The sequence below is a fragment of the Choloepus didactylus genome, chromosome 19 (genome assembly GCF_015220235.1).
Source record: "Choloepus didactylus isolate mChoDid1 chromosome 19, mChoDid1.pri, whole genome shotgun sequence".
NCBI lineage: Eukaryota > Metazoa > Chordata > Mammalia > Pilosa > Megalonychidae > Choloepus > Choloepus didactylus.
In genome coordinates, this window is record NC_051325.1 from 35,210,636 (window position 1) to 35,224,995 (window position 14,360).

The following is a 14,360-nucleotide window of genomic DNA, read 5'->3' on the forward strand; positions in this document are numbered from 1 at the left end:
AGGGATACAGCAGTGAATAAGGCAGACAAGGAGGTCCCTGCCTTCTTGGAGACACTTGGCAAAGACTGAAGAAAATTGGCCCCATTGCCAAATGCCTACTGGCAACACCGGCAAACCCCTACTGCATGCAAGGCAGGACTTGGGGCTCTTATGGGGGAGGTGGGGAGCATATTGTGAATCAAGGTCCCAAGCTTCACGAACCTTAAAAATCTCTAAGTCCTTGGTCCAAAGGACATTCACATATTCTGCAGGCCTACCATCTGCTCTTGGAGAGTAGCTTCAATGGAGATCACAGCAACTCGATAATAATAGCAATAACAGTAGCTATCATACCAAGTAATTACTATATGCCAGGCTCCACGCTAAGTGCTCCATGTATCTTATCACTTATTTTCAAAAAAGGCCCTATATATTATTATCCTCTTTTCATAGATGAGGAAACTGGGGGGAGATTAAGCAATTTGCCCAAGGATACATATTTAGCAAGTGAGATTCAAAAATGGTTTGTCAAATTTTATACCTGACTCGCAACAGTGACGGAATTTCTCCCAGAGAGGCACTGGAGAGTCAGGCGGGCAGACACCAGGAGTGGCAGCTGCCTGATAGGGCTGGGGCCTCCAGAGCCCCCAACAGATTCTCCTGCACTCCCTTCTGTCAGGTCTTAACATCACACTGAGATGGGGCAGTAGGGAGGGAATAGTTAAGTATATTCAAGTCATCCCTAGGGTGAGAGAATTCTCTCCTTCTTTCTATTGAACCTCAAGGGAAGACGTTTGTGACCTCCATTTGCCATCCCCCAACCCCTAGAGCGAGAGAGCGAGAGAGCGAGAGAGCGAGAGAGAGAGAGAGAGAGAGAGAGAGAGAGAGAGAGAGAGAGAGGAGTGGGGGTGGGGAAGACTTGTCTCCCAGGGATGGGAGAGGCACACAAAGGAGGAAGGGAAGAGGCCCGATTGGTTCTTTCCTCTCTTGGGCAAGAAGCCTGTACATGTGATATGGTGCACGTCCTTCACATGCAGCCCCCTCTGGGGAATGCCAGGGTACATTTCGCGCCCGAGAAGCTTCATACAGGAGAGACTGGCACAGCTCCTAACTGCAAAGCTAAGCTAACAATTTCTAAGCATTGTAACTAGGTCATCAGGTTCCTGAAGAAGCCAGCTGTGGCTGGGGGATGGGGGATGGGGAGGGAAATTTTAGAGCCTCCCAGGATCCTTACTTCCCTTCAGGCCCCGCCCTCCCTGAAATCTGCACCTGCTCCCAGACTGACCCCTCCCCCAAGCCAGGCCCAGCTGTCAACGGCTCCGGCTGTTCTGCCCCTGCCTTCCATGGGCCAGAACCATGTGGGCCTTTTGGGCAGGAGGCACCTTATTGCCACCTGAGCCCTTCAGAATGGGAGCTGTGGGGCAGGGAAGGAGTGGCCTCTCCTGAGGAGGTGTTTCTTGCCCCACCAGAGCAGCAAGAAAGCTGGGTCTCTTTGGGCCTGCCCAGGGTACCTTCCTGGCATTGTTGCCTCAGGTGGCAGGAGACAGGTGATGTTTACCCTGCTGAGGCCAGAGTTGCCAAACAACTTCAATCACGCCTTTGAATCTGCACCTGGCACCAATCCCCAAAATAACCAGGACAGCCTACCTGATCCACAGGTCATAGGTGCTTTTATCTCCTCGCAGCTCTGACTGCTGAGCATTGGCTGGCAAGCGATTCTCTTTCCCAGGGGTTACTGGAGACCTGGCTACATCCCATGGGTGCTCTGGGCATCCACCCATTGGGCCCACCTCCATCAGCCATCTCCAACCCTTTGCCAGAAAGCCTCCACTCTCAGCCACCCATCCCCTTTCCCTGACCAGCTGTATCACCAACCCAGACCCTCTTCTGCTCTAGCCAGTCTGCCTCCTCACTGTCTCCCAAATGTGTCACACACATTCCACCTTCCAGATCTACCTGGGTGGTTCTCGCCCCCTCAAGCCTGTTCTTGCCACATTCTTTTCACCTATCTAAAGCCTTCAAGGTCCACATCTTCCTAACAGCTAATAGTAATGCCTAACATTGACTGAGCATACTGTATATCAGGCACTGTGCTTGGTGGTCTCCACAGTCTGTCATTCACTTATTCAACAGATATTTTCCAAGTATCTCCTATGTGCCAAGCATTCTGCTAGATGCTGGGATGAAAGAAAAAGGCCCTTATACTATGGGAACTTACAGTTTATTGGAGGAGACAAACAGTAAACAGGGAAACATGGGTGGCCACTGGGGAGGTGACATTTAGTGAGTTCTGAATAAGGAGACAGCTCTGATCAGTTCTAGGGGAAGCGTGATACAGGCAGAGGAAACACAGCAAATGTGTAAGGAAGAGACTATTAATATCATCACTTTACAGGTGAGGAAACTGAGCCTCAGTGTGAATCGTGCAAAGCCATGTTACTGAGAAAACTATGATTATTCCAGTCCCCAGTGAGCTCTCCACTTCCTGACCCCTTCCACAGTTGGTGCAGAGGAGGGTCTAGGTTGGTGATGAAGATGGCCAGGGAAAAGGTGCAGGCTGAGGTGGAGGCCTCTGGGCTGAGTAACCAAATGGGCAGCTGATGGTGGAGGTGGGCATGTTTAGCAGAACCCAGGGCACCTGAGGGCTAACGCTAGCTTCTTCCGCTTCTGGGGTCTATATCACAGATTTGGCACAGCTTGCTTCGAGTCATTTACCAAAAATTTTGGGTCTATTCATATGGCTTCAAATAAGTTTGCCCCCTTAGGAGAGAGATATGTTTTTTTTTTTGTAGCCCAACCTGCATCTAATAATAATAACCGCTTGTGCTTATTGAATAGACCCTGGTTGAGCCCTTCCCCAAAAAGCCAGTGTAGCCTGCGAAGCGGTGGCTCAAAGGTAGGCCTTGGTGCCAGACACACCTGAATGCAAGACCCAGCTGTGTCACTTACAAGTTGTGCATCTATGGACACAGAATAGAGCCTCTCTGATCCCTGGCTTCTCCATCTTCACACTAGAGTAGTTGTGAGAATCAAATGAGATGATTATGTCAAGGGCCTAAACACAGCGCCTGGCACACAGCAAGCACGCAACACATAGTATCTGTTATGATTACTAATAACTCTTTTGAATTTCATTTTCTAATTTAAGCCTTGCTTACTCTGATAGGTTGGTATTATTATCTCAGATTTATGGATGAGGTAAATTGAAGCCAATTTACCTAGTGTTCTGCAGACAGCAAGGAGTCAAGCTAAGTTTCAAAATTCGAGTCCAGAGTTTTGTCTGGGGGTATGTCAAAGGTGATCAATTCATACTAACTACAATGAACCTCATCTGAAGTGTCTGGGAGCTAAAAGGATGGAGGGTGATGAACACAGCCTGAAGCAGATGTCTGAGGGTTGACACCAGCAAGACAAAAGGTGTGGAGCATGGGATGAGACTTCAGTCTTGAGGGATGGGACCCAGTCTCACTCACCACAGCATCCGCAGTATCCCCAGCACCTAATACATACAATGCATTCATCAGTATTTGCTGATTTAACAAATGAAACAGAACTTTGAGGATGGCTACCAGCAATGAACCCAGCCACAGGGGAGGCAAGCTGTACCCAATAACACCAGGTTAAGAAGCCAGAATGCAGGTTATAAGTCTGCCTCTGCTACTTACCATGTGGCAAGCCCCCCTTGCCTTAGTTTCCTCCCTGGAAATTGGACTGAACATACTCTTTTCACCTACCTCACTGTGAAATTATGTTTATAAAGGAGACTGGTAAATTAGAAAATGTCATCATGCATATAAAAGGAATTATCATTATGCTACAGACTACTAAGGAGATAAAAGTGTAGTGTTTTGAAGTCAAACAACACTGAGTTTGAATCCCAGCTCCTCCTGGTACTACCTGGTACTAGCCTGTGAGGTCCTGGGCATTTCACTTTTTTCTGAGCTTCAGTTTTCTCAACCATAAAATGAATATAATAAAACCTACCCTGTAAGGTTTTTCAGAAGGAATAGAGAAAGAGGTTAAGAGCACAGGCTTTGGAGTAAGACAGACCTGGGTTCAAATCCTGACTCTGCCTCCTGCCCACTATGAACCTTCCCAAGTCTCAGATTTCTATCATGAGAAGGTGGTTGGGACAGTGACACACGGATGATGTAGATAAAAGGCTGTCAGACAGTAAGCACTGGATAAGTATCAACATCATTGATACTGGGGGGAGGGGAAATATGTATGGTGTTTAAAAGTAGATGCTTGGAAGCTACTCGCCTGGGCTCTGCCACTTACTCACTGTGCTACCTCTGAACCACCATTTCTTCATTTGTAAAATGGGGATAATAACAGTATCTTCAGGGTGGTGCTACAGAAATGGAATAAATTAATACATGTAAAGCACTTTGAACAATGCCTGGAACAGAGCAAGCACTCAAATGTTAGTTGCTATTAATAGTTTTGTTAACAATAATATTAATCACCAAGTGGAATAAGAGGGAGGGACTACTTAATCTGGGGACGTGGGCATCCCATGGAATTATTCCAAGGAAGTTCCCAGGTGGCTGTTTATAGGCACGTTCTAGGCTTCTGAGAGAAAGGACTCTTCTAGGAAAAGGACACAAGGCTGGGGGCTCCTGAGAGAAAATCCCAGTCCGCTGACCAGGGGACTAGCCTCTAGGGAGGCAAGTCAGGCTCCCTGGAAGGGACACTGTGTTCCCGGCCTGCCTGACTCAGGGGAACAAAGGCACGTGTGTGTGGCCAGGGAGGAGGGAGGGGAATGTTTCCCTTTCAAGAGCGGAACAAAGGATCTGAGGCATAGTTGAGTGCGTTCCAATCCCCTCCCAGGCCAGCTCCCATTCCTCAGATGATTGTCCAACAAGGTTTTCAACCTCCTCCTGGAAGGTGACTGGGGGGCAGGGGGGGCAGACTCTACTTCCCTCCACCCTGTCATCAATCTCCAAGAGACAGGATTTATATGTGCCAAACCTCTAAGATCTCTCTTAGGAGTCTCTGTCCTGTGCAGGAGGGAGGTGGGGACCCTGGGGGAACTCAGGGTTAATGGATGACACAGGGCACTGCAAGAGACAGGTTTACTGCCCCTGTAGGGGAAGCCCATGACTGAAACTGCTGCTGAATGACAGAACTAAGGGGAAAACACAGGAGTTCAGACTGACAGTCCCCCCACCCCCACAGCCTAGCGGGGTGGGGGGAAAGGTCTGACAGAACTAAGAGGAAAGGCATTTTTTAAATCTTAAAGCGATGAACACAGGCTAGAAGGAGAAGCTAGGGGAAGGGGGAGGGAGCAAAGAAAGTAATCGACAAGAGGAAAGGGAGGGACAGGGCCCAAAAAAAGTAGTCTTTTTGGGGGGATGGGTGGCTGGGGGGCTCTAGGGACATTACTTTCCAGTTTCCACATTCTTGCCGGCAGGAATCCGGCTGCAGGGCTGGGACAGGAAGCAGCCCATGGAAGTCACTGCAATGGCATTTCCTGAAGAGCAAGAGAAAAACCTTCAGTTCCGAGGGGAGCTCTGGAGTCTGCCCCAAAAGCCCTGTAGCTTGGAGCATGCTATAAGGCTCCAGACTTGGTCTGAGAGTTTCATCAGGGATGAAACCAAGTAGCAGAAAAGCCCAAAGGCAGTTCTTTCTACTGCTTGCAAAAATCAATATGTAATAAATGGGAAGCCAGATGATGTGACTAAAGAAGCCCTGCTGCTGCTGATGGGCACAGACACTATTCTGGAAACCCTAAAACATGAATCAACTCACTGATTCTTCAGAACAGCTCTACCAGGTGAGCACAATTATAGCCATTTACAGATAAGAAAACTCAGGCACAGAGGTTAAAAGACTTGCCCAAGGTCTCACTGCAAGTAAGTGGTCAGGTCCAGATTTGAAAGTCCAAACCTTGCCTCTCCCTCCTGATGTGGCCTTGGGCAAGATGCTTCACCTTTCTCAGCCTGATTTTCCTCCTGGGAAATGAAGATTTCCCTCCTGCTCACCTCCCTGGGCAACTATGAGGATCAAAAGGCTAGGTGGGTATGAAAGTGCTTTGTAAGCTGTAAAGTTGTGCACAAATGTGGAGTGTTACTACTGTGGGGTCAGTGGTGAACTATCCCATGTTAACATCAGGGTTGGTTAATTTTTGCAATTAAAAGTGCTACATCTTTCAACAGGAAAGAGCCATCCTAAACTGTAACTAATGTGAAATATGCCATAATGGTGAATTTGCCACAAGGTCGAAGGCCAGTGAAGACTAGGATTCTAGACTGTCTCCTCCCAACCCTCCATCTTACAGATGGGGAAACTGGGGTCCAGGGATGAAGTGATGTGGCCCAGGTGAGACAGTGAGTCAAGAGCAGACCAACAGTAGAAGTAAGATCCTGACTCCAAGTCCAATGCTTGCACCACCATGGTACACAGACACTGTGGAGTGCCTACCATGACAGACACGCTGCTGGAGTCTGCCATGAGGATGTGCAGACTATGGTGTCTGGAAAAAGGAGGACAGATGTGAAGATTCAGTGCATGGGTCTCCAATGTGAGGTCTGTGGCAAACATGATAAAAAGAATTATGATACCATATGTGCCAGGTTCTATACATCTCAGGCATACTTCATTGGTTCTCTGCCACAACCTAGTGAAGGAAGATATTTGCCCCGAGGTTCAGAGAGGTCAAAGAGCTTGCCCAAGGTCACACAGCCAGACATAAGAGACCCAGGATTTGAACCCATACAAGTTATAATTATTTAGACAGAAATATTCCTAGAGTGGAAGAGGACCACTCATCAGGATACCACATTTGGAGAGAACTATTCCTGAAGAATATCTAGCTTGTTCAGCCCTGATTCTATGACCTCCAAGTAGTTAAAAAATGTGACTTCCAAGGTGGTTGGACCCATCAATAATCCATGTGCAAAGTGGGTTCTTATTCTCCAATCTCTCTAACACCTCCACCTCCTAGTCCAAGCTACTATTCTTTCCCACCTGGTGGATGCACCAGCCTCCTCACTGAATTCCCTGCTGCCACCCATGCAGAATTCAGACTACATCACCCCTGCTCAAAACCTTCTCTTGGCCTCCTTCTCACTCAACAAAAGCTAAGACCTCATCATGGTCTGTAAGACCCTGTGTGATCTGGCCCCCAGTTACTTCTCTCCCCTCACCTCCTCTCACTCTTTCCCTTGCTTTCCTGCTCGTCCTTAAACACACCAAGAAGCACAATCCCTCCTCAATTCATTTCCTCTGCTTGAAACTCTCTTTTTACAGGCACCCATGTGGCTTGCTACCTTCATCTCTTTCAGGTCTTGGCTCAAATATCACCTCTGGTGGTAACTTCTCTGATAACTCTTTTAAAATTGCAGCCCTTTCTCCCTTGCCAGGCAAGCCCTATGCTCCACCCTGTTTTATTTTGCTCAAAGCATTTACTATCACCTAAAATATGTTATATGTATTTATCTGTCTCTCCCCACTAGAATAAGAGCTCTCCACAAGGATAAAAATGTAGTTTTGTTTACTGTTGTGTTCCCAGTACCTAGGACAGTGCCTGGCACATAGTAGGAGCTCAATAAAGATTTTCTGAATCAGTGAATGAATTATTAGGCAAAGGGCAACCCCTATTACAGTCATTCTGGTTTGATAAGTGTCTGTTTCTTCAGAAAATTAGTGGGTATATTTGTCATTTGGTAACCTGCTATGCCCAATACCTCTATCAAGTGCTGAATAAACAAATATAGAGGAGATGAGGACTCAACCCTCAGAAAGCTCATAAACCTGGTAGATAGTAAATTCTTTCAGAATTGTCTTCTTTACATTCAACTCTACCACTCTTAATTTACTCTCATTTATCCAAGTTCAGTGGATAAATGAAAAAAGGCTCTTCCTTCAGATATTTGAAGATAGTGGTCATATTCTCCTAGCTCTTCTCTTCCCTGGACTAAACAAAAAGACCCAGTGGGATATCTGACTCAGATCTTCCAAATGGGAATGGGAAAGACAGACTGTTGGCTGGAGGGACAGAAGAGAAGAGGATCCAGAAGCAGAGCGATTCCTTCAAAGGGAAGAGAGGGAGTCCATAGGTTGGAGGGTGAGGGTGGGGGCAGGGACACCACTCATTAAGGTAGTGGGAGACTATGTTTCTGTAGAAGAGCAGCTCACTAGGAATTACCCTTAAATCTACCCATGCTAAACCCAGACAAAACCACGTTGCTAAAAGAAAGCCCCACAACGGAAGGCTGAGAATGCTGGAAAAAACAAGCAGGCCAGCACAGAGTGGGACACTCAAGTCTACTGGCCTCAGGACAGACACCTGCTGAAGGAAGGAACAGCTAATCATTGCTGCTCCATACAACCCAAGCAAATCAGGTGACTGCCCATATAAAAGTCAAAAAAAACCCTCCAGGTCCCACTGGGGTCCCTTGAAAAAATACTTAGGTAATTTTCAACCAGAGACTGAAATGCTACATGGGGCTACTGGGGAAATTAGTCCTAGGAAGTCTGGAAAACCCAGTGATGGTGACCGAATTTCTTAAACCTTACATTTAGCAACCTAAAATGTATACTCAGAAGAACTGGGTGTTTTGAGGGGGAGCCCCTGAGACACTTCTACCTCATTTTGCGACCTGAATGAGATTACTAAAAATTTCCACATTTGGGGTTTCTAATGGGGTTTCCCCATGAAAACCACAGAATTGCCAACAGCTGCTAAGATCTGCAAGGGGAGCTGAGGTGCTTCAGCTGAAGAAGCCACAAAAACTAGGAGACAACAGAGCCACGCAGCCTGGCAAAGGCCAACTTCAGGTTTCTCCCTCTGCACACTGTTCATTGTTATTAACAATGATTTTTCCATCAGGCTAAGGGGTTTCCCTAAGGACAGTTTTCCCAGAAGAGTCTGGAGCACCTGTGTCCTTCTTCCCTAACTGTCCTCACTCCCAATGGAAAGCCCCAGTAACACTTCTGTCCCTTTGGGGGAAGTTCACACCATCACCCTGAACCATTCTAGGTGTATATCTCAGGGGCTGGCTTTGTTTCTTGTGGAATAACTCCAGGTGGCAAAGTTCAGTTCCCTGAGGTAGGCAGCCCATTCATTAAGAGGTGCTCCCACCCTACAATTAAGGCATGGGAAGGGCTTTTGTTCTAGATCTTTACTCGAGTCCTGCTCTGGCAGCTGGCTATTATTATTCCATTTTACAGGTGGAAGAGACAGATGGACAGGACAGACAAACAGGTTCAGCGTCTGGCCAGGTGACTTCAGGCAGGCAGTAGTAGTGTAGCTATGAGTCTGGAATTCCAGTCCTTGGAGCATCACTCCACAATTAAGTAGAGATAACTTGGAGGTCACCTTCTCCCCATATATATACCACTGTCATCTATTGGTAGGGCCTGAGGAAGTTTTGGCAATTAAAAAAAAAAGCCCATTTTGACTGGGAAAAACCCTATTATCCACTTGACACCTGCAATGTCTGAGGTTTACCAGTGCCAGAATATGAAGCAATACACAAGCTTTTTGGGGAATCCGCTAATGCCAGCAAAGGTGCTGTTCTTCCTGCAGCTACTGGAACACGCAGCCCAGTGTGTACCTTCACAGACATGTTCTGTTTGGCCCAACAGCATCTCTGGTTTTCTGTGTCAGTCTGTCTGCTTCACTTTATTACTTCCTGGACAACCTTATGTGGATGGAAAGAGTTTAAGCTTTGGAGGCAGGCAGACCTAGGTATAAATTCTAACTTAGACACTGAACTGCCTGAGGCATATCTGTGGCCAGCCACTGAGCCACTAAAAGCTTCACATGTAAAATAGGAATAAAACCACCTACCTTGGAAAGTTATTATGCAGAATATATGGAATAACATATTATCTCTGTGAGGGAAGGTAACATGTCTGGCTATGGCCAGCACCTAGCACGGTGCCCACCACATGGTAGCTGCTGCTGAAAACATAAGAGGTACTCAATGAAGGTTAATTTCCTTCCCCTTTCCTGAAGGGATGTTAAAGAGAGCATAACCCAGGGAGGAGCAGCTCATAACTCCTACATGAAAGGATCCCCCAGCTGCGGCCTCCAGGAAGGTTATAGGATGCCACTGTGGCAGCCAGTCTGTGCTGGCTCAGAACAGGATGGTACCTGAGAGGGAAGTGGGCAGGTACCTTCTACCCAGGCTCAAAGGATCCCGAGTCAACTGTTTTTTACCTCCTGGCCTTGGGGAGAATGCATGCCCAGAAATGGTTTTGACTTAACTGGCTCTTCTGCACACAACTTACTCCCCCACCCCCATTCACCAAGAGGAAGTGATAGGGTATGCTGTCTAGCAGGATCTGAAAGTTCTTGAGCAAAGACATGGAAAATGGAATTTCAATCCAGTGGAAATCTACCAAACTTTCCCAGCGCTACTGGGTTTAAGACCTCTTTCTATTTCTATGTGCAACACTGGGCAGCTAGCAATTCTCCAGTTAGGGTAGCCTCCTGCAGGGCTGGCTGTCAGACCAGGCACCTCTCCCATACTGCCCATTGTTTATGGCTAGCAACGAAACACCTGGTATTAGGACCATTGGCCAAAGGCAATAGTCAGGCAGAGCGGGCAAATGGCCTGAGTCCCTACTTGTAGATGTCTCAGAGGGTGTGCCTGAAGCTCTGGAATCCTGCCCTCCTGTAATCAGCTGAACAAATATTTGCCCCAAAAGAGAATCAAAGCAGGAGGGAAGTAGAGAGGTCATTGACAAACCAACAGGAACTATTTAATCATTTATCCCCCCAGGGAGTTCATTTACAGAATGGCTTTCAAGTCTGGTCAGCTTCAGCTCCAGAGAGCCCTCCACCTCCATCCCCTCTATACCCACCCAAGTCATCTGACCTCTATTGACTTGACCCCTTTGCATTTTAGAAGAGCTGTAGGAAGGAAGAGTTCCAAAGAAATGGGAAATGAGAAAGGGGGTGGAGTTCCAGGGCAAACTCTCTGGAGGTCTCCTGCCCAGTGGTAGAATGAAGTGCCTGCCACGCCCTAGGCCCAGCCTATGGACAATTGCATTCCTGACATTCCCGAGTCCATGGTGCATGGCCCCTTCCACCTCAGCTCCTTCAATAGATGACTTATTTTCCACAGCCTGCTCAATTTCCTGGAGATTCTGAGGGGATAGCAGAGCTCATGGGAGCTCAAGCACCTTCCCTAGACAGGCAATAAGCAAGGAAACAGGTCTGAGTTCTCTACAGAAGAATAAAAACTGCCTACACTGACCACTGGTAGAGAAGCCCTCACCACTACGTCATCCTGACTTGGTGACAGGCTGGAGAATTCTCCCTCTCTGAGAAAGGAGTAAGGCATGACTTCTGGGCCCAGAAAATGTGTTTGGGACCAACAATACCTACCAAAGTAAACTTGCTGGTGTTAGGCACTGTGCTACATTATCTCCAAGATTTACATACTCTACAAAGCAAGGAAGGCTTCCTACATATTTTAGCAGAAAAAATAAAGGTTCAAGAAAGTAAACCAGCCCGTCCAAGGTCACACAGCTAGTTAAGTGACAGGGCTGGGACTCACACGAGTCAGTTTGGTTTGGAAGCCTGTCACCGAATCTCAATGCCCCACAGAGCCCCAAAGGCTAGGTTCTTGCTTTGCCAGCAAGCAGTGCTCTGCGAAGAGGCCCCAGGGCCCTGGCCGGAAAGCAACAGGCAGAGCAGGTGGAGCTCCCAACCGACCTCAGGCAGTGAGGTGCAAAGTCCCAAGGCTCAGAGGCTCAATGCGTGACACAGCAAGAGCTCCGCAAACAGGCCAGCCATGCACAAAGTTACATACTTTGGGGAAAGTGAACGTAGGGGTGCAGCGCAAACAGACTCGCACAACCTACGCTGCCCAAAAATTAGACACTCCTCAGCTATCCAAGCCAGTGCAAACTCCTACCCAGCCATACTCTCTGTTCTGAGAGCAAGTACTACGCATGCAAACTCCAAAATAAAGGGAACTTGATTTGGGGGAGGGAAGCTCAGAATAGGATTGACACAGCTGGGGAGAAAGGATGGAGGGGCTGTGGGTCACTGATGCTCACTATCTTCTCCAGACATTATGCTCATCACCCCTTTAATTGAGGACCATTGTGTCAGGGTGAGGGAACCCTAGACTAACTAACTTCCCATACACAGGTTTGGGTCAAACGAACACACAGGCTACGTTTTACTTCACTGAGAAACTGGAACACGGTATGAAAGAGTAGGGTTATGAGGATGACCAAAATGAAAGATGCCTGGTCCTTCAAGAACTGGGTTCCAGTTAACCCCTTAAGGTGAAATGAGGTCACCTCTTCACAGTCAACGTTTCCAACAATCACCCAGCACAACAGAGAGAGATACATGGATCTCTCTGACCAGAGACCAAGGAAAAGGGACATATAAGGGGCGTGGTCCTTACCCAGCCGCCGTTCTCCTGGATCCAAGGCTCTAGGTGGTCATTCAGGTAAGTGGCCATCCAACTTGTGATCCGACTCACCAATACCTGCATCTCCTTGTCTACGCTTTCCACGCACAGTGCCCCACCAAAGGAGAAAAAGGCCACAATGCGACCCCAGTTCACCCCATCCCGGAAGAGTTCATTCACTACCTGCTCAAAGCTCTGATATGCTGTCTCTGGGGTAATGTGGAGCTGGGATGTCAAGTCGCTGAATGCCCGCCGGTACCGCAGTTCAAACTCATCGCCGGCCTCCCTCAGCGCTTGCTTCACTGCTGCCATGGGGATTACCTCCCGGGCATCCAAGCTGCTGCTGTGGCCAGTAGCTCCATTCACTGCAGGGCTGTCTGCCAGATGCCAGGAGGGGTTGCCATTGATGGCACTGGGGGTCTCCATCTCTGAATCAGTCCCTTCTGAGGCCTCAGTCCTGTTCTCCTCCACATCACTAAACTGACTCCAGCTGTATCCTTTCTGGGAAAGCTTATAGGTGAGAAAGTCAACCACCAGCTCCCGGTTGCTCTGAGACATTTTTATAATAGGGATGGGTTCCACCAGTCCATTGTCCAAAACACCTGCTCACTCACTGAGTCTGGTCTCTGTTTAGTGGTTCTCTTCTGGGATCCAAAGCCAAGATAAGGTTCTGAAGAGAGAGAAAGAACTTCAGGAAATAAAATTAATATATATAACACCTACCCTGCAGTAACCCATTGGCCTTTCCAGGTACCAGAACTGGTTGCTTTGTGGTTCTCATGAAGGTCTGGGTCCAGCTTCCAAGAGATTTCAATGAAGTCAAACTGGAAGCACCAGTGGGCTCTGAATCATCACACTGGCCTCCTTCCCCAGCCACCCCCTTTTCTCCGAAATGCTTTGCTCGGAAAGTCACCCCCGATGGGCAACCCCCCTCCACCACCACCACCTACATTCAAATCTGTCTCAGGCAGCGGCAGGCAGGTGCAGCCCCCGAGAGATCTTTTGTATCACAAGTCGGGAGAGGAGGTGGCAGCCGAGATGCCGGTAACTCAGCCGGCCTCGCGGTGGCTGGCAAAAAAAGCAGCTCCAGCCGCAGGGATCATGCGATCCCACAGGCTGGGAGCCCTGAAGGCGAGACCGGAATTGCGAAGCTCAGGAACCGGCCCACTCGCTTGCTTCCTCCTCCATCGCCCGGATCGAGGGCGGCCGCTCTGCAGCCGCGGACTCCTGCAACCCTGGAGCCCAGCCCCCTCGCTCTTGCACGCCCCTTGGCTCTCCGCCTCCTACCGGGAGCCAGGAGAACTCTCTTGGAGGTGGCTGGTATAAGGTTTAGGTTTTTTTGTTTTTTTTTTTTTTTTCCATAAAGATATTTATCTATATATATATAGATAGATTTTTTTTTAAGGACCAGCCCAGGGTGAGGCTTCCGAAACCCTGAAGTGACTTCTCAATGGGGCTCAGGGTTTCGATGAGAGACGGAGGGAAGAGAAAACCGTTTCGGATCTGCGATCTGGCTTCGGAAAGGCCATCCCCCGGCCTTTCCGGGATGGTGAAAGCCAGGGACCCCCCCACAAACGCCGCTGGTTTGCTCTGAATTCCCCAAAAGCCCTGGACGTGGCGGTGGCGGTGGGGGATTGCCCGGTCCTCCATTCCCCGCCGGGACACAATGGCCGCCAGCTCCCCGCACAAAGACGGGATGCGGGTGAGGCGCTGGGCCTCTCCTCGGATCAGGGAGAGGGGTCGCGGCCCGCTCGAGGCCCCCCACAGCCGAGACGTTTTCCTCGGGACATGCCCAAGGCGGCTTCCTGGCGCCCCTGGGAAGGCTCGGAAAGCCAGGGGCTGCACCTTTCCGATGCCCGGGGTGGGAGGCTCCCCCGGCGCGCTAGGCCGGGTACCCACCCGGCCACCGCCCCGTTGCCAGGCAACCGCCCTCCCTCAGGGGCGCCCCCTAGACCTTTTTGGGAGGAGGGGTCTCGCCCCCGGCGGCCCGTCCCG

The 14,360-nt window shown here is 49.0% G+C and overlaps 1 protein-coding gene across 4 annotated transcripts in view; it reads right to left on the reverse strand.

Moving 5' to 3' along the window:
* Positions 1-14,360, reverse strand: part of BCL2L1 (BCL2 like 1) — a 49,139-nt gene that overhangs the window by 34,469 nt on the left and 310 nt on the right. For 2 of the 4 annotated variants that reach the window (XM_037811286.1, XM_037811285.1), the window contains exon 2: positions 12,360-13,035. In XM_037811286.1, coding sequence (XP_037667214.1) covers positions 12,360-12,923 — 564 coding nt within the window. In that variant the 5' untranslated portion in view covers positions 12,924-13,035. Of the gene's footprint in view, positions 1-12,359; positions 13,036-13,315; positions 13,718-14,360 lie in introns of those variants that run through there. The other 2 variants (XM_037811284.1, XM_037811287.1) reach the window with 2 other exon arrangements.